General features: G+C 42.5%; 1 protein-coding gene across 3 annotated transcripts in view; it reads left to right on the forward strand.

Moving 5' to 3' along the window:
- CDK17 (cyclin dependent kinase 17) overlaps positions 1-26,743 on the forward strand; it is a 170,958-nt gene that overhangs the window by 89,126 nt on the left and 55,089 nt on the right. For 2 of the 3 annotated variants that reach the window (XM_056574484.1, XM_056574485.1), the window contains 2 exons: positions 6,101-6,254; positions 21,428-21,592. In XM_056574484.1, the coding sequence (XP_056430459.1) occupies positions 6,137-6,254; positions 21,428-21,592 (283 nt within the window). In that variant the 5' untranslated portion in view covers positions 6,101-6,136. The remainder of the gene's footprint in view (positions 1-6,100; positions 6,255-21,427; positions 21,593-26,743) is intronic. The other variant, XM_056574486.1, reaches the window with a different exon arrangement.

Below are 26,743 nucleotides of genomic sequence, written 5' to 3' on the forward strand. Positions count from 1 at the left end.
CTGAAGCATTCATTCACTAGTGGCCGTTCTGTAAATTACCAGAGATAAGATATGCTGCGTTGTTGTGGATGAATCCAGTTCTAACAGTGCATTATAAAAACATTTATTCATTTTGAACAATAGGTGTAAACAACATTTTTTATGCCCATGTTACTTCACTGTGGGAAGAAATGCAGTGTGTATAGGGGTTGCCTTCTATTTCATTAGAGGAAGCACATAAGACACATGTGATGCCACTTATTTCCTGGAGAAACAAAATAGAGAACAAATAGGACATAAACGATTAACGTTTAGCATGTCAAACACTTGTTTCCTTCCCTCTTGGAAGATATTTGGGATTGTCAAGATTTCCCATGTTAAACTGGTTGTGAATTTTGTGAAAATTGTCAGTTTACAGAGAAATATCTAATATTAGTGGCGAACTTTGGTTTCCGAAACAAGCTTAACCCCTTAAGGACGCAGGACGTAAATGTACGTCCTGGTGAGGCGGTACTTAACGCACCAGGACGTACATTTACGTCCTAAGCATAACCGCGGGCATCGGAGCGATGCCCGTGTCATGCGCGGCTGATCCCGGCTGCTGATCGCAGCCAGGGACCCGCCGGCAATGGCCGACGCCCGCGATCTCGCGGGCGTCCACCATTAACCCCTCAGGTGCCGGGATCAATACAGATCCCGGCTTCTGCGGCGGTTCGCGATTTAAATGAACGATCGGATCGCCCGCAGCGCTGCTGTGGGGATCCGATCATTCATAACGCCGCACGGAGGTCCCCTCTCCTTCCTCCGTGCGGCTCCCGGCGTCTCCTGCTCTGGTCTGTGATCGAGCAGACCAGAGCAGGAGATGACCGATAATACTGATCTGTTCTATGTCCTATACATAGAACAGATCAGTATTAGCAATCATGGTATTGCTATGAATAGTCCCCTATGGGGACTATTCAAGTGTAAAAAAAAATGTAAAAGTAAAAAAAAAGTGAAAAATCCCCTCCCCCAATAAGAAAGTAAAACGTCCGTTTTTTCCTATTTTACCCCCAAAAAGCGTAAAAAAACATTTTTTATAGACATATTTGGTATCGCCGCGTGCGTAAATGTCCGAACTATTAAAATAAAATGTTAATGATCCCGTACGGTGAACGGCGTGAACGAAAAAAAATTTCAAAAGTCCAAAATTCCTACTTTTTTAATACATTTTATTTAAAAAAAAATTATAAAAAATGTATTAAGTTTTTTTGTATGCAAATGTGGTATCAAAAAAAATTACAGATCATGGCGCAAAAAATGAGCCCCCATACCGCCGCTTATACGGAAAAATAAAAGTTAGAGGTCATCAAAATAAAGGGATTATAAACGTACTAATTTGGTTAAAAAGTTTGATTTTTTTTAAGCGCAACAATAATATAAAAGTATGTAATAATGGGTATCATTTTAATCGTATTGACCCTCAGAATAAAGAACACACGTCACTTTTACCATAAATTGTACGGCGTGAAAACAAAACCTTCCAAAATTAGCAAAATTGCGTTTTTAGTTTTAATTTCCCCACAAAAATAGTGTTTTTTGGTTGCGCCATACATTTTATGATATAATGAGTTATGTCATTACAAAGGACAACTGGTCGCACAAAAAACAAGCCCTCATACTAGTCTGTGGATGAAAATATAAAAGAATTATGATTTTTAGAAGGCGAGGAGGAAAAAATGAAAACGTAAAAATTAAATTGTCTGAGTCCTTAAGGCCAAAATGGGCTGAGTCCTTAAGGGGTTAAATGAATGAGACGAAACATAAGTTTTAGTTGCTTTTTAGCACCACAAAAATACCAAATATTGTGCACCACGTTTTTGCAATACAGAGTTCCCGTATCAGGTTTTTGATGAAATACAGATTCCTCAAAACCGGACTAAAGTGTATCAAAACGTGTGTACAAATTTCAACCCGTATACGGTTAAAAACCGTATACAGTTTAAAAAATGATGTCCGGTTGCATCGTTTTTTTTAAGAAAAACAACATACAAGTTTTTAACGTTTCAATCCATTTTGAATAAAGTTTCACTTGTTTAAACTCCAAGAAAAAAAAATTGTGCAAAGTCGAAAACCGGATGGAACCATACGCACGTATGGTTCTGTATGGTTCCCATTGACTCCCATGTTTAAAAAAATAAAAAAAAGTATAAGGTTTAATACAGTTTTTTTCACCCGGACCAAAAAATGTGGTAGACTACGCTTTTGAGTACAGGTAAAAAGAAAACAGACTAAACCGGATGATGGCTTTCACATATGGTTTACAATGTTAAGTGAGTGCATACGGTTTTCTATATGGTTCCGTACGGTTTTTAACTTGAAACCGTATACTGGAACCGTATAGCAAAAACGTGGGTGTGCATGCACCCTAAGACTGATGTCTCACACAACATTTTTTAAGTTGCATTTTTTATGTAATTTTTTTGAGCCCGTGCCAGAGGTGGTTTCAGCAGGAAGGAGCTGTATAAGCCTTTTCGAATTCACTCCTGTCTTTTGTTATAAAAAAAAATATTTTATATAAAAAAAATAAAAATGGTGGGAGACACCAGCCTTAAAGACGTTTGTGTAGAAAAAATACTTTTGGTGCATTGAAAATACATACTTGCCTCCACCGTTCCCTTTCCTTTTTCCAATACTACGGTCTCGGCATTTCATGCGGACAGTAACAGCCTGCTAAGCCCAATGATTGGGAGGAGAAGAGGACCACATTGGGGACTGGGGAAGGAAATGAATTGGTGAAGGTGAATATGCATGCTTTATTTTCAGTGCACAGTGAGAAAGAAATTCTATATTCTGTTGACTATCTTCACCTCTAACTCTGTCCCCTGGGGCCCGTTCATGCTGCCCTGCTCATTAAGGAGAGTAAATATAAGTAAGTATATATTAGGGCTGGGCGGTATACCGGTTCATACCGAATACCGAAATTTTTGTGCTGCACGATATGAATTTGAACCCATACCGCAATACCGGTTTGGCCCCTCCCCCTCGGGAATGAATCAACCCAGCGCTGTGCTGTCCCCACATCGGTGAACTAATCCTATGTGGCCTGCGAGCGCTGTTCTGCCCCCCCCCCCCCCAATTAATTATTAGCCCAGCGCTGTCCCCATTAGTGTACTACTCACATGTCAACCACGTGCGCTGCCCTCCTCGTCCTGTTTGTTGCGGTCACCGGCGCTGACACTCTATACCAGTGGTCTCCAACCTGCGGACCTCCAGATGTTGCAAAACTACAGCTCCCAGCATGCCCGGACAGCCGTTGGCTGTCCGGGCATGCTGGGAGTTGTAGTTATGCAGCATCTGGAGGTCCGCAGGTTGGAGACCACTGCTCTATAATGTGCGGTATCCCAATGCCCGGGCTGCAAAAAATAAACAAAATAATCTTTAACTCACCTCCAGTACCGGCCTCACTTGTTTCCTGGGGGCGGGAACGTCGGACAGCCGTCAGCCTATCACCAGCCGCAGCCATGTCCCGCCTCGGCCAGTGATAGGTTAAACGTACTGTCATGTAAGAAGCCGGCCAGAGCTCCTTACATGACAGTGGACTCAGACTATCACCGGCCTAGGCGGGACATCGCTGCCACCGGTGATAGGCTGATGGCTGTCCGACGTTCCCGCCCCCAGCGTAAGGCCGACGTAGGTGCGTTAAAGTTTATTTTGTTTACCTTTTGCAGCCCGGGCATAGGAATACCGCACAGTATAGAGTGTCAGCGCCAGCGGCCCGCAACAAGGAGGGCAGCGCATGCGGGTGATATGTGAGTATTTACCCCGATGGGGATGTGGGCTGATAATTAATATGGGGGGGGGGGCTAGGAAATACCGTTATATACCGTGGAACCGCCAAAAGTTTAAAAAATACCGTGACACAAACATTTGGTCATACCGCCCAGCCCTAGTATATATCCGTAAGCAGGGCGACGGGTACTGGACCAATGGAATGGTGTCTGAGGTGCAGGTAATCTTCAAACCCGCCTCCAGTGCAGGAAGAATTAATTTGCATATAACAAAATTGGGCTATATCGCTGGATCGGCTGAATGGATTGCGGTAAGGAATACATCATTTTACTCAGGATCACCCACACTAACCACCTGTATATTCAGAGAAGTGTCAGTTTCCCTTTAACCAGTCATAAATCTGACTGCACAATACTAGAATATACTATGAGAAGTTGGAAAGCAATAGTGTAATATTATGTAATATACAATTCATCGCTGTTTCGACTTGTGCAACTCACTGTAAAACAAATGATCTTCTCTGTCCTGTGTGTTTACAGTGAGTTTAGATAGCAGTATCTTCGTTGTTTAGATGCCTGGATCATATAAATGGTGTGCATGTGTAAAATCCTGTCATAACTGATGCCATCACTGCATCCTACAGTCAAGAGGCTGCTTCCTACCCGCAAGTATACAATGACCTGAATGCCAAGGTCACTGGCATTCCAGAGCCCAGCATCTTATGGCACTTTATTTAGGCAACACTTAAGGGCTTCACACTATTAAAAAAAAAAAAATCCAAGATTATATGCCTGGGCTGTGACCTCTTCAGGGCAGTTGCTTTACATTATTGCAGGTTTTTTATTTTACTACAGATAAGTACTGTACCTATTTGGTGCAGGGAGCTCTGCCTCCTATTCTGCAAACAACCTTTGTATTTTGATAAGTGGGTAAAGGTCGTAGCTTTTTTGCTGCTTGGTAACATTCACTGTGGCCGGAATGAGCTGTTAGTTTATTTTGTTGTGCTCAGCCCTGTGTTCTTGGCAGTGAAGGTCAAGGTATTAGATTCTGGGTTCCTGCATCAGGCGCTTTGCTCTTGCAAAGGTTGTACCGCATTTAAAGGGGTACTCCGGTGGAAAACTTTTTTTTTTTTTTTTAAATCAACTGGTGCCAGAAAGTTCAACAGATTTGTAAATTACTTCTATTTAAAAATTCTTAATCCTTCCAGTACTTATTAGCAGAACTCCAAGTTGTAGACAGGATACATGGGCGCTCGACAACCAGGTAGCAGGATAAAAATGTTTACTCACTCATAATGCAACGCGTTTCACAGCACAGCTGCTTCATCAGGCATGATGCCTGATGAAGCAGCTGTGCTGTGAAACGCACTGCATTATGGGTGATTAAACATTTTTATCCTGCTACCTGGTTGTCGAGTGCCCGTGTATCCTGTCTACATCTTGGAGTTCTACTGTTATTTTAGCTATATCTGACGAGACGAGGAGTGGCTGCTTACACCTCACCTATTTATTCTTTACACCTTGTCCCATTGTGGTGCTTGGTGGAGTGTAACCTACTGTGGTAAGAGCAACATCCACCTTTATCAATTTGTGCAAGAAACAGTATCACACTATGGAGCATTGTCTGCCTTTTGTTTTATTTTAGTACTTATTAGCGGCTGTATACTACAGAGGAAATTCTTTTCTTTTGGGATTTATTTTCTGTCACCACCACAGTGCTCTCTGCTGACACCTCTGTCCATTTTAGGAACTGTCCAGAGCAGCATGTTTGCTATGGGGATTTTCTCCTGCTCTGGACAGTTCCTGACATGGACAGAGGTGTCAGCAGAGAGCACTGTGGTCATGACAGAAAATAAATCCAAAAAGAAAAGAATTTCCTCTGTAGTATACAGCTGCTAATAAGTACTGGAAGAATTAAGATTTTTTTTTTATAGAAGTAATTTATAAATCTGTTTAACTTTCTGGCATCAGTTGATTAAAAAAAAAAAAAAAAATTCCACCAGAGTACCCCTTTAACCATTTATTTCTGTTAATGATCTGCTTTGTCACTGGATGAAACCTTTTAACGGCTTATGCTTTATTTATGACTATAAACATTTCTCCTAATGTGTTTATGTATAGATGTACAGTTAGGCCTGCTTTATATAAGAGGTTTGGTTATGACTTCATTGACTGTGTCTATTGACAGCATTATTGTGTTGTAAAACTTGTGTTGAATTTTTTTTTTTTTTTATATGTTATACTAATATTTTTGTGGAGGGGTATAAAAGATGGATTTTATTTTTAACTCCTGCTGAGATAGTCTTCATAGTTTGAGTTTCTTAATGGTTTTCTTACTTTTTTTTTTCCAGGCTTTGTTGAGCACTGCTCCTTTTTTAAACAGAACCATGAAAAAGTTTAAGAGACGACTTTCTTTAACTCTGCGAGGCAGCCAGACAATAGATGAATCTTTATCTGAACTGGCAGAGCAAATGACAATAGAGGAGAACAGCAGCAAGGACAACGGTTAGTATAATTTAGTGTGGTTAAAGAGTGTTTCCTATAGTATGTATGTGTTGTATAAATTGTGTATTTACTGCACTTGGAAACAGCACCCAACACGAGGTCCAGCTTTAAGTGCAAGCTACATGGTCTTTATTGCATCATGATATACAAAGCGACGTTTTGGCTACAAGCCTTTTTCATGCTTGAAAAAGGCTTGTAGCCGAAACGTCGCTTTGTATATCATGATGCAATAAAGACCATGTAGCTTGCACTTAAATCTGGACCTCGTGTTGGGTGCTGTTTCCAAGTGGAGAAATGTTTATGTGGATCCAGTTTGGCACACTCGGGGTTACATTGCACCACACCGGAGCCATCTGGTGCTGAAGTTTCCACAAAGACTTTTATTTATTTATTTAATTATATATATAGATATATAATATTGTATCAGAAAAGCACACGTCTGCATGAATTTTGGCTCAGTTCATACAAGTTTTTATTTTTCTTCTGCTTCCATCTCTGCTTTGGCACTTTGGGGTGGCGGTTATGGCCTGTGCATGGAATGGGAATCCTTTGTTCTAATACATCAGTTTGTTTCCCCCTATTGTGTATTTTTTATGCTAAGATTGACACTATTATAGTTTTTAGGAGTTATGGAGTTTTTGGAGACAATGAGCAACACTTCCAAAGCAGTTTACACCAAGTTGGCACATTGCACCCCTAAAATGTTGCAGTTGATGGAGAGATCAAATTTGAGCCAGTGTTATTAGTTAGAATAGGATGAAATTCCACACACACATTTGCACACAAATATAGGTGTTTTCAGAGGTCATACGGTTATAATTTCCATGCATCTCAAATGAGAACAATTAAAAAATGTAGTTTGTAGTAGGGATGTCCTGATACCATTTTCTTAAAGACAGAGTAAAAGTAACAATATTTCTTTTTAAGTACTCGCCGATACCAATTACCAAGACTTTTTTCGATGTCTTGTGACAGTTATTTATTTATTTTATAATGGGAAAAAGGGGTGTTTTTATTAGAAGAAGGCCTATTATTATTATTTTATTTAAAAAAGGGAGGGGGGTGTTGGTTCAGTCTTTTATTGGTGAAGGGGTTAATTCACATTTATTTAACATTTTTCACACATAAAAAAATTTTTTTTTTTTTTTTTAAAGTCCCCATTGGGCACTATTACTTGCACTCTGTAGATTGCTTACACCTATCAATTATATGCCATAGCATTGATCAGTGTTATCTGCACTCCTTTACTACTGCCTGCCATGGATGGCTGCAGTAAAGGAGCGATGATTGGACGGCACGGAGCACGGTAAGGGACCTCCAGCCGTCCTCACAGCTAAACGGGACACCGCGATCTCACCGTGGTGAATCCCGATCAGCATCCCTGAGCTTAACCGGCAGTTGACTTCGGACTTTTAGTTGCTGCGATCAACTTTGATCGCGGCGTCCAAAAGGTTAATGCCTGACATCACCACGATCAGTGTTGTTCGGCATTAGTCATAGGTCCTGGCTATGACACGCACTCAGCTGCTGGGCGCACTGCATAGTTCAGCACCTTCGTGAAACCTGCCAGCGTGGGTCCCGTCAAGTATCCGTCCCGATACCAGTATCAGCAGCGGGACATCCCTAGTTTGTAGTAGCAAATATTTTGGCACATTGACTCCCTTCCTTTGTTGGTTGGTCCAGTCATGCATTGCAGTGCTGCCTTTGCATTATGCAGCTCAAAAATTATGGGATTTAACATTTCACATTAAACCTGCTTTTTTAGCGGGAAACCTCAAGCATTGATATACTTATTGAATTTACTAAAAGAATCAATGACCATTTTGTTTGTTTAATGTTAACGATACTGTTGTCAGGAGACCTCTGTGTCTTGTGACGCTGGAGAAGTCGGTGCCATCTGTAAATGGAACAATTATTATTCTGTTGTCTAAGGAGAACATTTGCTGTACAGTTTTAAGAGTAAACTCACAGTAGTGGCGAGATTATGTGAAGGGAAGCTCTGTGCACATGATCGCTGATCTTCGACCCCATACATATTGAATGGTGTGGCTTCTGCTTTATTTACGATTTTCCTCACTACAGTCATGCAGGGAGTAGCAACAGGATTGGGCCCCATTGATCATACATTTGTCCCCTATCCTGTAGATAGAGAATAAATAATATTTGTGGTAAAATCCTTTTTAAATGCGCGTTTGTGGCACTACAGGGAGTCATCCCCATTCCAGTCAAAAGGTTATCCAGGATTAGAAAAACAGAGCTGATGTCTTCAAAAAAAAAAAACAGCACCAATCCTGTCCTCAGGTTGTGTGTGGTATTGCAGCTCACTTTCATTTTGACTTGTTTTAAGGACCTTACATCAAATCTGCCATCAGCATCAACCTCACTAACCTATTGGAATTGGCTTGTAGTGCGGGAGATGCAGATGACAATTGTAAGTACAGTTCCTACGTTCTCCGCTTTGCACTAATATCGTTGTCCCGTTCTCAAGTCCCTGACGTCTTCCACTTTCTGCCGGACGGTGAGTCACTCTGCGCTCAGCATGTCACTGGCCGCAGCAATGTCCCGATGCTCCCAGTAATACGCTGAACGCAGCTTGGCTCACCGTCCCGCAGGAAGCAGAAGACGACAGGGACTGAAGAACGGGACACCGATATTGGTGCAACGCGGGGAACGTAGGAAGGGGAGTTAAAGTTTTGTTTGTTTCGTTTTGCAGCCCGGGAACAGAGGGTTAATGAGGGGGGGGGGGGGGGAGAAATCACCATAAATCTGCAGATCACTGCACTGGTCTTTGCTTTTCCTGACCCAAACCTAAACCACTAATCCCCCAACACACCACACCAAACAAACACTGACCACTGCAGTAGCCAGTGGTTGGCTACGGTGGTCACATGTCATGTCGACTCATCAGAGGTGAACTCGGGAAGCCTGGGGACATGAGTAGTAAGGGTGTTAAGGGACTATTGCTTATGTTATTTTTATTTGTAAGCTGTTTCCTAAAAACAAACTGGCGTACAATAGTAGAGCATTGTCATGGTTGTTTTATACAGTAGGTGTCTATTGTGTTTAAATAGCATCTGTCCTGTACACATCCAGCCTTTATAAGAATAATTCAGTTTATAGTTTAGTATATTTTTATAGCTTAGACTTATTTAGCGGACCTTTCCGTTTCAGATGCAGAAAGAATTTCATGTAGAGAATTTTTTTCCTCTTTTAACTACTGAACTATTTTCGGGGCAGAGATTGAGAGTGACAGAATGCGTCTGCCGGCTCGCTTGCCATCGCACAAATGAGAGCATTTCAAAGGAATGTTGTATTTGAGCCAACTTTTATTATTTTAATGAACACGGTTGAATGACAGTCAATGGCAATGTCATATCTGTGTGAGCCGCTCTCGGGAGATGTGCAAGGTTTTTGATGATGCTTGGGATGATCTGTTTATATGTGAGAGATGTTTGTCAAGTCTCTGCGGAGATGCAGAGAAGATAAACCAGGCTACATAAGACCGCATATTGGCTACTAGACATGTGTGCAGGATTAAAACCTGTCGCCTGCTGGTAATTCCTCTGCATCCTTTAAAAGCAAGTACATTGTACTGTGTGTTCATGCCCTATACATGCCAACAGGAACAGCAGACAGTAGAGGTGGTGCAGGTTACAGGGATTCCCAGGGGTGACACTGTGCGAGACGTGTTGCACGGTTCACTTATTCTTGCCGAGATAACATTAAAATATTTATGTTCTCATCACTTGGCTGTAACATTTGCCAACTGTGTTATTTTAGAATAAAAAAAAGATTCCAAATGATTTCATGTCTCCCACCCTCCGTTTCACAAAAAAAAAAAGGCTTTTTATGATGATAGAGCGGGCACACTGGGTACTGTACTGAGATCCTGCTACACTGAGTGCTACACAACGAACAGCTGATCCTTAGTTTTAAAGGGTTTTAAAATCAATGTGTTTGTAAACGATCCCGAGTGAATTAGAAACGAAAAGTAATCTAACAAGAATATTTAGTACATGAGTTTGGAATGCTTGTAAAGACACTTGTCATAAAACCCCCATGTCTCGTACACGTTTCATAACTTCTTTATGTCAGTGCAGTAGGCCACATGTTTGCCAGCCCCAGCCGTTGCTTTAACTTGTGTTTTTTTTTTTTTTGCTGACTGCTTACTGGTTAATAACTTTTCAAGGCAATGTCTATTCTGATGGAGCTTTTGAAAAACTGCCCTGTGTCCTTAACCCCTTAACAACCACAGATGTACATTTACGTCATGTACATGACCGCGCGCATCGGAGTGGTGCTCGCTTCATGCAGCTGATGTCCGCCATTAACCCCTCAGATGCCGTGATCAATACAGATCACTGCATCTGAGGCAGTGCCCATGTTTAACCCCTTAAGGACCCAGCCAATTTTCACTGTAGGACCCGGCCATTTTTTGCACATCTGACCACTTTCACTTTAAGCATTAATAACTCTGGGATGCTTTTACCTTTCTGATTCAGAGTTTGTTTTTTCGTGACATATTCTACTTTATGTTAGTGATAAAATATAGTCGATACTTGCATCATTTCTTGGTGAAAATTCCGAAATTTGGTGAAAAAAATGGTAAATTTAGCATTTTTTTTTTACTTTGAAGCTCTCTGCTTGTAAGGAAAATAGACATTCCAAATACATTATATATTGATTCACATATACAATGTCTACTTTTATGTTGGCATCATAAAGTTGACATGTTTTTACTTTTGGAAGACACCAGAGGGCTTCAAAGTATTGCAGCAATTTTCCAATGTCTCGCACACAATGTCTCGCACAATTCGAAATTTTTCAGGGACCAGTTCTGTTTTGAAGTGGAGGAGCGATAATGGGAATTTGGAGAGTGAGTTTTTCTGAAATAGTTTTTGGGGGGCATGTCACATTTAGGAAGCCCCTATGGTGCCAGGACAGCAAAAAAAAAAAAAAAGTTAAAGTTGGATGTGTAAATGATTGGTTTTTTTTTTGTTCACTAAAATGCTAGTTTTTCCCCAAATTTTACATTTTTGGCAAGGGGTAATAGGAGAAAATGCCCCCCAAAATTTGTAACCCCATCTCTCTTGAGTATGGAAATACCCCATGTGTGGACATCAAGTGCACTGCGGGCACTCTACAATGCTCAGAAGAGAAGGAGTCACATTTGCAAATTTTGCTGGAATTGGGGGGGGGGGGGGGGCGCATATCGCATTTAAGAAGCCCCTATGGTACCAGGACAGCAAAAAAAATAAACACATGGCATACTATTTTGGAAACTACACCCCTCAAGGAACGTAACAAGAGGTACAGTGAGCCTTTACCCCCCACTGGTGTTTGATAAATATTCATGAAGTGGGATGTGAAAATGATAAATTTTATTTCTTTACACTAAAATGCTGGGGTTACCCCAAATTTTTCATTTTCACAAGTGGTAAATGGAGAAAATGTCACCTGGGCGTAAACAGCATGCACACCGGTCTCAGAAGTGCCGGAGATCAGTCAGGGTCCTTGAGCTTTGTCTTTTTCCTATGGAGCCAGAACAGTGGGACCCCCCCTCAAGGGGCATTACATGAGGTAAATAACTGGGGTACACTAACTAAAATGGGGTACTGTGGGACATAAAATTATAAATGTATTGGTTTATTGGGGTTAAAATTTGGAATGTACTCTGGACTTGGTACATTGGGGTCTAATTATGAAAAATTAAAATGAGAAGGGAAAATTTAGAACTCCATGGAAGTGTGATACTTCCTGAAGCAATCCTTAATGCAGAGGCCCGGATGATCGGGGCAAGTGTCACATTGAGTGGTGGTGTCCTTCCGTATCCCCCTCCTGTGTCCTTCCGTATCACCCTCTACATCTTTTCTGGGTTCGTCCCTTCTTTCCAGTGTGGGGGACTTCACCTGGAAAGTGTTGGCCTGGGTCGATCCTGGCACCTATAACAACAGACCCTTGGGAAGTCCGGCCTGCTCTTTCCCAGTCAGCAAAGATCAGGGCCTTTAGGACTTCTTCTTGGAACTGGAGGAATGTCCCTGTGTTGCCAGCATGCTGGGACAGTACAAAAGAGTTGTACATGGCAACCTGTACCATCTAGACCGCAACTTTTTTGTACCATAACCGTGTTTTGCGCATTGCCATGTATGGCTTGAGGACTTGATCAGAGAGATCAACTCCCCCCCCCCCCCCCCCCCCCCCCCATATACCGATTGTATTCCAGAATACAATCGGGCTTGAGGACCGGTGTTGTGGTACCTCGCACAGGGACTGGTGAGCTGCTGTTACCATGAATAGTGGTCAGCATAAGGACATCCCTCCTATCCTTATACTTGACCAACAACAGGTTTTCATGGGTAAGTGTACGGGACTCGCCCTTGGGAATAGGTGTCTGCAGAAAATTTAGAGGGAGGCCTCTCTTGCTTTTCCACACGGTCCCACAAGCGACCGTGGATCTAGCGGCAAGGGATGTGAACAGAGGGATGCTGGTATAAAAGTTGTCCACGTACACATGGTAACCCTTATCCAGCAATGGGTGCATAAGGTCCCAAACGCATTTCCCGCTAACACCCAGAGTGGGGGAACAATCCGGGGGCTCAATACGGGAATCTCGTCCCTCATACACTCTACACTTGAGAGTGTACCCAGAGGTACTCTCACAAAGTTTATATAGCTTCACGCCATACTGCACCCGCTTCGAGGGAATATACTGGCGGAAGATGAGTCTCCCCTTAAAACTGATAAGAGACTCATCAACCGAGAGCTCCCTAAGCGGTGCGTAGGCCTCCAAAATTTTGGCCCCTAAGTGATCGATGACCAGACTCACTTTGTAAAGCCGGTCATAGGTGGGATCACTTCGGGGTGGACATGCCTCATTATCTGCATAATGAAGGCATTTCCGAATGGCCTTGAACCGCTTCCTTGTCATGACTATACTGTAAAGTGGGGTCTTGTATAGGACGTCCCCGCTCCAGTACTGCCTGACACTAGGTTTTTTGACCAGGCCCATATGCAGCAAAAGGCCTGAAAATGTCCTCATCTCTGCTGCATCAATGGCGCACCATTCATTGGACCTGGCCAAAAAAGAATCAGGGTGGTGGGCGATGAACTGCTGGGCGTACAGATTAGTCTGCTCCACCATTAGATTGACCAAGATGTCACTGAAAAAATAACTGAAATAGTCAATTTCAGTGAATCCAGAATTGTCAATCCTGATTCCGGAGTCGCCAACAAACTCCGGAATCCATGGCTGATAACCCTCTGGGGGTCTCCAGACAGGTTCACCGGAAGGGGGCTCCGGTAAACTTGTCTTGGGGGTCGGACTCCTAGCACTAGCGGCATTGTTGCTTGTACTAGTGCTGGCCACTGGGCCACTTTCATGGGGGGGGGGCCTCACCTGGTGGCGTACAGGTGACTCCTCATCACTACTAGATGATGAGGACGACGATGAAGAACACAGGAATGTAGGATCTTCATCGTCCTCACTGGCCGCTTCGGAGTCGAAGGCAAGAAAAGCGTATGAAACTCTCCAAAATTTGCAAAATTTGTGGATTTCATTTAAATTTCCTCACTAAAAAAATAATTTTTGGGGTTTGTCGTACATAGTATGTTAAAATAAGATGTCATTACAATTGGTCACACAAAATCAAGCCCTCATATGGGTCTGGGGATGGAAATATAAAAATTAATGATTTAGTTTTTATTTAGTTTTTATTAACATATATCCAACAAGAGATAATGCAAAAATACAAGACCTAATGCTGCAGCAGCAGCGCATCCGGTAGTAAGAGGAACGCAGTCCTCAACATAGCGTGAACAATAAAAGTACACACACAAAAAAAAAGAGGGTACATTCCAGGGTATCCTATATCCTATATTTTAAGTGATTGTAGATACCATACAAAAAAGAGGAAGAGGGGTATAGAAAATAGGGGGGGGGGGGGAAGAGATGCTATGATAGGAGTAAACTCTTAAAATGTGTATGACTTGTCCGTAAGACAGCCTACCTCAATCACCACAGTTTGACAGGGGTCGTTGCAGTCCACTGGTGCGCCAGAATGGGCAACTACCACAGTCCCCATTAAGCGAGAGGGGGGGGATTTTATATAAAGTTGACCAGGTCCAAGCAGGGCTCTGCGCACTGAAGCCAAGCAGGGCTCTGCGCAGGCTTCCTGGTTTCTGAATCAGCTGGATTTGTGAGCGGGGAGCGTGTCACAGAGCCCTGCTTGTCTTTAGTGCCCAGAATCCTGCTTGTCCCGCCCACATTTCCTGTATTTTGTCTCTGCACAGAGATACACAGGCGTTAGCTGCAGGGACAAGAAAAATAATTTTCACCTAAAAATATACACATTTAACCATAATGTATATTACAAACATATACATATAATGTTGTTCTCTACATTGTATTAAAGTTTTTGCTAACGACAGTGCCCATTTAATGCTTGCTTACTTGTAATAAGAAATTGTGATAAAACTCACTGTAGATATTAGATAACCATACTAATCCTATTTAGCCTAAACATTATGGTCCTCTATTAGACTTCCACATGCAGAGGAGACAAGGGGCTGCCTCCGGACACCTCTGTTCCCACTTATCCCTATCTTCTTATTCCAGCTGCTGTTGCTGAGTACTTACTACTCATGAAAAGATCAGAGAGCTGCAGCGTGCCAAATCTGCAGTCCCATTTCTAAACCACTTTCTAATGCCATGAACTGTTGTAGAACAAAGTGATTTCCTTGTTTATTACATTACATTTTGAAAAAGGGCAAAACAAAGAAGTCTTTCACAATTTCCTGCCTTATTAGACTAACAGTGTGTGTTGATAAATACACACACATGCTTTGTACCGTTTATCAAGACTATTATATTGTCTCTGTGCTAAATATTCCAAGGAAAGTGCGCCAGTCCGGTCGCCATTGCCACCATATCTTATACATAATATATAACTTACCGTACTATGATTTTCTATTGTATTTAATTGCCGCCAGGACACCTAGAGAGAGTTGGCGAGTCCTGCTTTCACACAGACTGCCTGACATCTCTCTCGTATGGGCAGGAATACAGGAAAACCTGTCAGTCATTGTGTGCAGGTGGCGGTAACAGGACTCCTGGCAGTATTGAAAGAGCTTTTTACGAATAGAATGCTGTTCAAATATAATACCAAATCATAGAAAAGTTTATATACACAAGCTTAGCCTGGTTTCACATATGTCCGGCATCCAACTACCGTGTTTCTCCGAAAATAGGACCGGGTCTTATATTACTTTTAGCCACAAAAACACTCTAGGGCCTATTTTCAGGGTAGGGCTTACAGTATGGTATGCACATTAAACAACATTGCGGTTCCACGGTATTTACACCCCCCCCCCATTATTATCATGTGATGGGCGCAGCTCTGAAGCCCAACGTCCCCCCAACCCCCCCACCCCCTTCCAGTTTATCAGCCCAGCACCCCACATCGGGGTAATAATCGTTTGTCACCCGCAAGCGCAGCTTCTCTCCACCCCCCCCCCCCCCCCCAATAATGATCGGCCGCTGCGCTGTATCTATTCCTGTGCCCGGGCTGCAAACAGGGTATTGCAAAACCTTGCGTTAGCAACGGGGGAACGGAGGACAAAGGTAAGTTTAAGTTTGTTTTTTAATATTTGCAGCCCGGGCATTGTCTAGGTCAGTGGTCTTCAACCTGCGGACCTCCAGCTGTTGCAAAACTACAACTCCCAGCATGCCCGGACAGCCAATGGCTGTCCAGGCATGCTGGGAGTTGTAGTTTTGCAACAGCTGGAGGTCCGCAGGTTGAAGACCACTGGCCTAGGTCTTATTTTCGGGGTAGGGCTTATATTGCAGCCCACCGCGATAATACAGCTAGGGCCTATTTTCGGGGTAGGGTGTATTTTCGGGGAAACACGGTAGGTGATCCCAACCTAAACTTGTTGCAACTTTTACATTTCAAATGATTGAAATTAGTTCTATAATCAGTTTCCTTTTCTTCAGCGTCCGCCGGATGACGCACACATGTGAAGGTGGCCTTGGCATAACAGATTGGAAGATGCTATGTTTTTAATCTGGTAGTACGGGAGACCTGACAAATCTTTTATTTTAAAGTATAAACATCTACATGCTTTACAGGGTAAAAACAAACGATCTGGCTGCTGCCAAAATACGGCAGCCAATCACTGCGCAAGCTTACCACATTTTGACACCCTGCAATGGCGGTTTGTTTGTTTTTTAATTTTAAAGGGGTACTCTAGTGCCGAGCATCTTATCCCCTTATCTGATCGCTGGGGTTCTACCTCTGGGACCCCCGAGATCTCCTGCCCGGCACCCCGACTCTCTCTATGCACAGACTGCTGTCGACAATGGCACGAAGCTGTGGCTGACATGTCCCTCCATGTATTTTATGGGAGAGCCGGAGATACAGCGTTCGAGTATCTGTAGCTCTCCTATAGAGATACATGGAGGGACATGTCAGCCACAGCTTCGTGCCATTGCCGACAGCAGTCTGTGCATGGAGCGCAGGTTGCTCAGTGCATGGAGAGTGGCGGGCAGGAGATCATGGGGGTCCCAACGTTCCGAACATCCCCCCCCGGATCGGACACCTATCCCCTGTGGATAGGGGAATATTCTGTTTGGCAACAAAGTATCCCCAACTTAGAGGGCCGTTTCTGTCTCATAAAGTGATAGCAGATTGGTGGAATAATTTTATTATAGCTGGAAGTCTGTCTGCGTCAAGGAAAGACTGTTTCTCATAATCGGTACATTTTTAGAAAATCTGTTTTCTGTGAGAGATAATTGTTTCAGTGTAACTATATAGAGTTTACCAGGGTGGCACTGAACCTATTTTGCTGAGATTTTTAGTATATACTGGCTTGTCGACCTATTTTAATACGCCATATTAGTTATTAGAGGCTTCCTGTGTTCAGGATACACCTTTCCACAGTAGAGTGTAGTTACAAAGAGGCGGTCTTATTCTGGAGGAATGGTCCTGTCCTGGTCCTGTCCCAACCAATCAGATCGCTTCTTTAGTTTTCAGAGGCCTTGATAAGAATGTAAGAAGTAAGCTGATTGGTTGCTATGGGCAACTGGGCATCTTTGAGTCGCCACAGGTTTTGATAAATCTCCCCCACAATGCGTAATTTCCGCTCTGGTGACACTGCAGCAAAGCGTTGGTACAAAATTACCAGTAACTCTTTAAATTACCGCTTGTGTTTATGTAGTGAATGGCCAGAATCACCATTCATAATTGTGCATTTTGCGGCGATTTAAGACAATAGCATAGTCGCAATAGAACATGCAATTTTTAGTCATTCACAGCAAAAACGCATGTGTTAATTTGTTGTGATCATCTCTGAGATATTTCTACACCTTGATTTGGAGTCACCTGTGGTAAATTCAGTAGATTGGACAGGATTTGGAACAAATCCCCCCCCGGGGGAGATATAGTAAAAACTGTGCAGAGAGAGTGGTGCGGTTGCCAATCAGATTGCTGATTAAATTTTCTCTTTAAAAATGAATGAAGCAATCTGGTTGCCATGGGCAACTGCACTACTCTTCCTCTACATAGGTTTTTATAAATCTCCACCACCCCTGTTTATATAGGGTCTCTCAGCTGACAGTGTATATTAAAGGGGTACTCCGTCCCTAAGACATCTTATCCCCTATCCAAGGGATAGGGGATAAGATGTTTGATCGCGGGGGTCCTGCCACTGGGGACCCCCGCAATCTCGCATGCAGCACCCACTTGCATTTCGGGGGTGGGGTGATGTCACACGAGGTGGACTTGTGACTTCACGATACTCCAGCCCAATAGTCATGACTTGGCAGACTCTGAGGCTGCAGCGCTGCGTGCAGCTCCCATGGTGGTGCTTGCGAGATTGCAGGGGTCCCCGGCGGTGGGACCCCCGCGATCAGACATCTTATCCCCTATCATTTGGATCCTGTAGCGCTCAGTGACAGGATGGTAACAAGCCACAGATCTGGAGTACAAAAAATTGCTGCAGCACTGAAAGAGCACAGTGGCCCCCCATACTTGAAATATTAGTTTTTCTAATATTTATTTTATTTTTCTATTTTATTTTAGAATAGGTTTGCAACATGACAAAATGCATCAAAAAGTTAAAGGGTCTGCTGGCTTTCTAAATGCACTGTATATGAACCCGACCTTAGTGCATTAAAGTTTATTGGTAAAAAGTATGTAGCGATTTGTCTATGGAAAAATGTCTTGTGTACTATTCATATGACATGCTGTATATTGGGGTATGTAGAGGATTGCAAGCATCTTAGTACTTTCATTGCCTCCAGAAATACAATCTAATGAAGCCTTTCTTTATTTCTGGAGCTTGAAGGTCAAAACATGCCGTCTAAACACCAGCTCTGTATTCCTTTGGTTGCTGTCTCTAGAAGTGACATTGACATGGATCTCAAGGCAGCTGAGTGGCTATTATTGTTAAGTTGACTTTCAGGAATCTGCTCTTCCCCGTCTGAGATACCAGTCAATAGCTGAATGTCTGCTTGTTGGTTTTCATTGAAAAAAGTTAGTCTGTCATGTCCTTTTTGAAGGTGTTTTTGATCCATAAGAACCATTGACTTGCATGGTCCCTGCATTTAGCAGGTTAGTAGTGGTCATACACATTATATAGACAGATGACACATCTATTCACCTCCCTCAGTATATGTAATAGTATCGCTCTATAGTTCCAGAAATGACAGTGCTATGAGGGTCAAAGATTCAACCACTATAAGTGCCAAGGTAATACAGCCTTTCAGTGCTAAAAAGTATGCAGATAACCCAAAAATAATGCCTGTGAATATTAGTGATTTTCTTAATTTTACGTCACTCTGTAGTTTCATTCATCTCCCCCCTACAGTTTTTTTTTTTTTGTAGTGTAAGTGTAGGGTCACATGTACCGTGGTAGAAAACTGCTCTTGCCATACTCTTTAACTAGCTTCTATAAATCTACCGTATATACTAGAGTATAAGCCGACCCGAATATAATCCGAGGCCCCTAATTTCACCCCAAAAATCCAGGAAAAGTTATTGACTAAACTATAAGCCTAGGGTGGGAAATACATCTTCCCCCCCCCTGTCATTTTCACCCCCCGTCATCACCCCGCCTGTCAATCCCTTTCAGTGGCCTTCAACCTGCCATCAGCTGTCCGGGCATGCTGGGAGTTGTAGTTTTGAAACATCTGGAGGTCCACAGGTTGAAGACCACTGCGGCCTTCGTCATCATCCAGACTCCCCCCCCCCCCCCCCCCCTTTAGTTTTCTACTCGCCTCCCCTCGGTGGGAAGGAAGGGTGAGCTGGTCCAGACCATCTATGCTGCAGGGACTGTCCGGTGGGGAGGGTTAGTCGTTCCGGGCTGTCGATCTTCACCGCTCCGGGCCGGCCCCGGACTAGTGACTTTGCCTTGACGATGACGCACAGGGACGTTCATGCGCAGGTATGTCTGCTGCGCACGGCGTCCCTGTGTGTCGTCGTCAATGCAACGTCACTATGCCGGGGCCGGCCCGGAGCGGTGAAGATCGACAGCCCGGAACGACTAACCCTCCCCACCGGACGGTCCCTGCAGCATAGATGGTCTGGACCAGCTCACCCTTCCTTCCCACCGAGGAGAGGTGAGTAGAAAACTAAAGGGGGTCTGGATGATGACGAAGGCCGCAGTGGTCTTCAACCAGTGGACCTCCAGATGTTTCAAAACTACAACTCCCAGCATGCCCGGACAGCCGATGGCTGTCCGGGCATGCTGGGAGTTGTAGTTTTGCAACATCTGGAGGTCCGCAGGTTGAAGACCACTGAGAAGGGATTGACAGGCGGAGAGTTCACTCGAGTATAAGCCGAGGGGGGCATTTTCAGCACGAAAATCTTTACAAATCTAAATAAAATAGTTTTTAATCATATTGCTAAGGTATTACAGCAGTTGTGTTCATCTGTGCACAGGCAAGGACTTGTCACACCGAACTAATAATAGACTTGTCACAATTGGGTTAGGTGCTAATTTTCACATGCAAACACAGTGGCTTCACAACATGCGTATTCTGCCGGTAGAAATGCCACAGAATGTCACCACTAGAGAATTCCTAGATCTGTCGGTCTCACTACATTTTTAGGTTAAATATTCAGAGATGTTGGAAAAATAGTTTCTGTGAAAGATACCCTAAAAAAAAAAAAAAAAAAACATTTTTTAGAGGTGTCACATTAACCTAACTTACTTTTGTGTTTTTAGTAAAACCCCTCCATACAAAGGTAGGTTCAGATGCTTTGCAGAAAGACAACCCTCCTTTTATTCTCATTAGACCAGAAAGTACAGTAATTATACTACAATGAAATGCTACCGATCAAGATGCCATGCTGGATTTTGTTAGGACCTCCAAAAGGAAGTACCCCCCCCCCTCCCCAAAAACCAAATTGGCTTTGAAGGTTGGAAGGACTTGCCTTGCCAGATCTGACTACTCTGATCCTCATCATGAGTTTTACTAGGGAAATCTGGTGCTCTTGTCACCTGTGATTCCAGTTATTCCCTTTTTTATCCTCCCTCACGCCAATAGCTTGACCTCCATACTTGTTATACCCTGGCACCCATTAGGTCTGCAATGTTATGGATCGGTTTCCTGGAGAACTATATATTCCTTCACTACCCTGAGAGACAGATTTTCTTCACCAATAAGCTCCTACAAATTTTACTAATTTAAACACTATTCTTGTTCTATTTATGGATTGGATACACTTCTTATCTCCATCTAAGCAACATTTGACCTCAAATCCTAAATCTATATTCTCTTAAACAATCAGAAGTAAATACAATCAGTCTTGGGCTAAATTGGTGGAAATTATTGTAGATGTATTTATTTCTGTTAATCGTGATTACCTATATTTTCCAGACAACTTGATGTATCTAATTTGACATAATTATAATATTTCCTCCTCTGAAGAATGTTGCAGGTGCTGGGACTGTAACCTTTCTGCTGTTTAATACTCTGAAGCATTTCTCACTGCCTAACATCACAACTAGTGGTAATTCTAAGTAATCACTTAATAATGTATCTATTGATAATCTATTGATGGTGTGGTCAGTAATCAATTCTTTTTCTTCCTCGTTTTTTCTTGGGTCTCTACCTATTCTACAATCTATCCTTTTGGTATGAAATGGATCTGTGTTCCCTTTGGGATTACTAGAACCTATTGTGAAGAATGGCAGGCCTCCAACGTCTCATAGTATGCACTCCTTCCTCCATCAATACACAGGATCCTTCAAGAAGCCACCATTGAGAAGACCACACAGTGTTATTGGTGGAAGTCTTGGTTCATTCATGGCAATGCCCAGAAATGGAAGCAGACTAGGTAATTTATACATTTTATTGTATCATTCAATGACATATTATTGTACATATCACAATTGCATGAGGGTGAATATGGACATTGGAATATTGGAAGTGTCTGGCATTGTGTTTTTTATACTTGATACATCTGCATTGGGCTGTAAACATCTGGAAATGTAAACTGAGCCTTAGAGAGCAAATTGATTAAGTTGGCTCTATAGTAAAACAAAAATTAGGAAATATTATTTTTATATCAAATTTCCTCCTCACCTTTTAAAAATCATAACCCTTTCAATTGTGCACCTAAAAATCCATATGATGGCTTATTTTTTGCGCCACCAATTCTACTTTGCAGTGACATCAGTCCTTTTACCCAAAAATCTACGGCGAAACGGAAAAAAAAATCATTGTGCGACGATATTGAAGAAAAAACGCCATTTTGTAACTTTTGGGGGCTTCCGTTTCTATGCAGTACATTTTTCGGTAAAAATTACACCTTATCATTATTCTGTAGGTCCATACGGTTAAAATGATTCCCTACTTATATAGGTTTGATTTTGTCGTACTTCTGGAAAAAATCATAACTACATGCAGAAAAATGTATACGTTTAAAATTGTCATCTTCTGACCCCTAGAACTTTTTTATTTTTCCACATATGGGACGGTATGAGGGCTCATTTTTTGCGCCGTGATCTGAAGTTTTTAGCGGTACCATTTTTGTATTGATCAGACTTTTTGATCGCTTTTTATTCATTTTTTCATGATATAAAAAGTGACCAAAAATACGTTATTTTGGACTTTGGAATTTTTTTGCGCGTACGCCATTGACCGTGCGGTTTAATTAATGATATATTTTTATAGTTCGGACATTTACGCACGTGGCAATACCACATATGTTTATATTTATTTTTATTTACATGGTGTTTTTTTCTTTATGGGAAAAGGGGGGTGATTTGAACTTTTATTAAGGAAAAGGTTAAATCACATTAACTTTTTTTTTTTTACACTTTTTTTTTGCAGTGTTATAGCTCCCATAGGGACCTATAACACTGCACACACTGATCTTTTACCCTGTTCACTGCAAAGCCATAGCTTTGCAGTGATCAGGGTTATCGGCGGTCGATTGCTCAAGCCTGAATCTCAGGCTTGGAGCAATCAATCGCCGAGGGGACACGCCGGAGGCAGGTAAGAGGACCTTTGCTCATGTCCCAGCTGATTGGGACACCGCATTTTCACTTCGGTGGTCCCGATCAGCCCTGCTGAGCAGCCGGGAAGGTTTTACTTTCGGTTTAGACGCGGGGTTCAACTTTGAACGCTGCGTCTTAAGGGTTAATAGCGCGCTGCACCGCGATCACTGCCGCGCGCTATTAGCCCTGGGTCCCGGCATTAGACACATGCCGGGATCGACCCGATATGACGCGGGGTCACCACGTGACCCCGCGTTATATTGTGGGAGCCGGCCAAGGACGTAAATATACGTCCTTGGTCGTTAAGGGGTTAATCATTAAAAGCAGGACAGAGTGCTGTGCCCCTTCGTTTCTGATCAGCTTTAAGGTGCATTCACACCACGATTCTTTTAATACGGTGACTGCATCCGGCTGGGAGATGTGCAAATCGGGCGCTCCCATATCCCAGCCAGACCCAGCCCACATCTCATTCATTTGAATGAGCCAACCAGAGTCTGATAATGACTCCAGTCGGCTCATTTTTTCGTCCCATATCCGTGACCGGACATAAAATCCTGTTATACTACGGTTTTCAGTCCAGTCACAAAACCGGAAATGGAGCAAAAATTAGCCAACCGGAGTCGCTATCTGACTCCGGTTGGCTCATTCAAATGAATGAGATGGGGGCTGGGTCAGTCTTGGATACGGGAGTGCCCAGCTTTCACATCTCAGTCTGATCCGGTCACCGCATTAAAGAATCATGGTGTGAATGCACCCTTACTTGGCTCTCCTTTTGGCACCCAAACTGATCCAAACTTTGATCTAGAAGCACTTAGCTAAGTGCTGTGCCCTTTGTTTCTGATTTGCACCCTGATGAGAGCTGAGCAAGCAGATAGTGTACGGACTCTAGACTTCTCTATACACTGCACTTTCAAGGGTAGAGTTGAATTGAGCCATTCAGAAATACCACAGCTGAGAGCTTCTTACCTTTCTTTTTAATTATTGGTGAGGTCTCAGCACCTAGCTTGCCGTGATTTATGTCCTGCTTCACTACACCATCCCACAGACTTATAATGGGGGTTGTCCTGTGAACTGGGGAGAGATGCGCACTACCATGTGCACGTCTTTACTTGTTCTAATGATCGTGGAGGTATTGCCATCCGTACACTTATGGTATATCTACAAGATATGCCATAAATGTCTGATCGATGTTGTTTCCACCTATATAATATACTGTAAGAACAAAAGAGGAGTGCACTTACCCAGCTGGTCAATCTTCTTTTGGCTTTATTCATAAGATGCAGTAGACATCACAATGACATGTTAAGTATTTCTCTCCCCGAGTGCAGAGCAGAATTCACAGGGATGTCTCACCTGGGTGACGGCGGCCGTTTCTCCCCTGTTGACGTTTCCTCAGGCCCCCTGCTCTGAGCTGTTTTTATTTTATTTATTTTTTTTGCTTGTGCGACTTTGTTTTGCAAAAGTAGCTGGTTAATTAATTCATGACCACTGCAAGTTAAAAATGAGAAAAGCCATACAAATGGGTGCGACAAATGTATGGAGGAAAAAAAAAACCTTAATGATGCAATGATAAATCTGTCATTGAGATGGTTTCTTTCAGTACATATTTCGATGCAGAAGTTTCTTGTACATGCTTTTCACATGCAGATGTTAATCACATGATTTGGCTCCAGTGTTCAGGCCAGTGTTTTCAGCAAATTACTGCATTTCCAGTGTTTTCAGCAAATTACTGCATTTTTTCACAGCACATGTAGTGCCTCAGATTTTCATTGAATAACCTATCTCTAAGGCCCCTTTCACACTACAGGTATCATCCTGTAAAAAACATCCGTTATTACTCCCGGCAAAAAGTCCTGAAAACGGCTGTCAGAAAATTCCATTCATGTCAATGGGATTTTTTGAACATCCTTTTGCATCAGGCACGTCCCTTTTTACTAATGTCAGTTATTTTTGCCAGCAAGCACAAAAGATTGTGCATGCAGTAATTTTTGGTCCAGCAAAAAAAGAGGAAAAACCGGACGTTAAAATTTAGCTTTGAAGTCTTTGGGAACCGGATGTTCAAAAAAAAAAACCATTCGTTATGATCAGTTATTGTCAGGTTTTTTAACATCCGTTTTTTGTACTGATCATGCTCAGTACAGCTTTACAAAAAAGGGTTAAAAACCTGATAAAAAAAAAAAAAACCTGGATGTAACTTGTAATAACGGATAATAACAGATGACAACATCAGGTTTTTATTTTAAGAAAAAAAACATTAAAAATAACGGATGATGGTCATCAGTTATCTGTTATTAACTAGTAGAAGAAACGGTGTATCTGGCACTGCATAAGATTGTCCTTGCAACAATGAATTTTCAAACAGCCTGTGTTATGCTGGTATGAGTGATACAATACAAAGCCGGTGGTGCTCTATCCTGTCTGGCACAGAACGCTTCCATACAATATTCTTGGTAAGATCTTAAAGGATGGCACTCACCACGTTGAGCTGAACAAATCGTTTCTTTTATTCAAGCTTCTTGACAAAGTGCATGGTGCAACTAGATCCGCAGGGGGCGATGACGCTGGGACCTCTCCCAGTAAGGTGCACCTTACTGGGAGAGGTCCCGGCATCATCGCCCGCTGCGGAACTAGTTGCACCATGCACTTTGTCAAGAAGCTTGAATAAAAGAAATAAAAATAAAAAAATGAATAAAAATAAAAGTTCTTACCAAGAATATCATCTGTTATCAGTTATTGCATTCAGTTGTTTAAATACTGTTCCTAAGAGACAACAGTACCTGCTAATTTTAGGTCTTTGAAGTTCTCCACAAGTGGCTTTTCGGCAAATCTTTTGACCATACTTTTCACTTCTCTGTCAGAAATCTTGCGAGGAGCACCTGGTTGATGAAAATTTATGGGAAAATGTCTTTCCACTTCAATATTATGGCCTAACAGTGCTCACTGTAATGTTCAGAAGCTTAGAAGTGCACCGGTAACCGATGGCATCATTATGTTTTGCAACAATTAGGTTGTGAAGGTCTTAAAACAGCTCTTTGCTGTGTGTTACATTTTAGCAATGAGACCTTTTTGTAGCCCATCAGTTGAAACTGAACTAGCTGATATTAATTTGCACAGATAAGAGGCTGGATTTCCTTTTCTAAAAAGGGGTACTGCGTGTTTTTCACAAACGCTGAAGCCGGCGCCGGGAGCTTGTGTTTTCATAGCCCCGCCCCCATCATGACATCATGACCCGCCCCTTCAATGCAAATCTATGGGAGGGGGCGTGACAGCTGCCACGCTCCCTCCTATAGACTTGAATTGAAGGGGCGGGGCGTGATGTCATGTTGGGACGGGGCTATGACATCACAAGCTCCCGGCTCCAGCGTTCAGAACAGTTTGTTCCAAACGCTGAGCAGCGGAGTACCCCTTTAATGATAGATTTCAGCTGTTGTCTTGGCTTTTCGTGTCTTTGGTCATGTGTTCATTACATTCCCCTTTGTCATTTCTCATTATTACATAAAACTAAATTTCTGAGCTTTTGTTTTGGTTTCTTTGTATATATGGATTACTTGGGTTTTTACCAACATCTTGTCAAAAAAAATCCATGTCAGTAGAACCTTAGGAAATATGTTTAGTGAGAAAAATGGTAAACTATTTAATACTTTTTCCATGTCAGACAAGTAGAACAATTGTTTATCATGGGGTAGCTTTGATGTCCAGGGCTTAGTTGGGAAATCCTTGTGTCATCCTTCCGTCTAACCACCAGTCGAGTCTTATTCCACTGTATCTACTGATGACATTCTGGAATCAGTATACCTCATTGTACATATGACATTAGAAGAGGTCATTTACTGCCAACTAATAACCCTGCTTTCTTATGTGGCCGGTTGGACTATGCACCCAGTAATGGTTGCCACTTCCCTGTAGCTCTTGTTAGCATATCTTGCCTCCTTTGTACCACTGCTGCCACAATTTTAACATCAGTGCTATAGTGAAATGTCAAAAAC

This window comes from Hyla sarda, chromosome 4 (assembly GCF_029499605.1).
Source record: "Hyla sarda isolate aHylSar1 chromosome 4, aHylSar1.hap1, whole genome shotgun sequence".
Classification (NCBI taxonomy): domain Eukaryota; kingdom Metazoa; phylum Chordata; class Amphibia; order Anura; family Hylidae; genus Hyla; species Hyla sarda.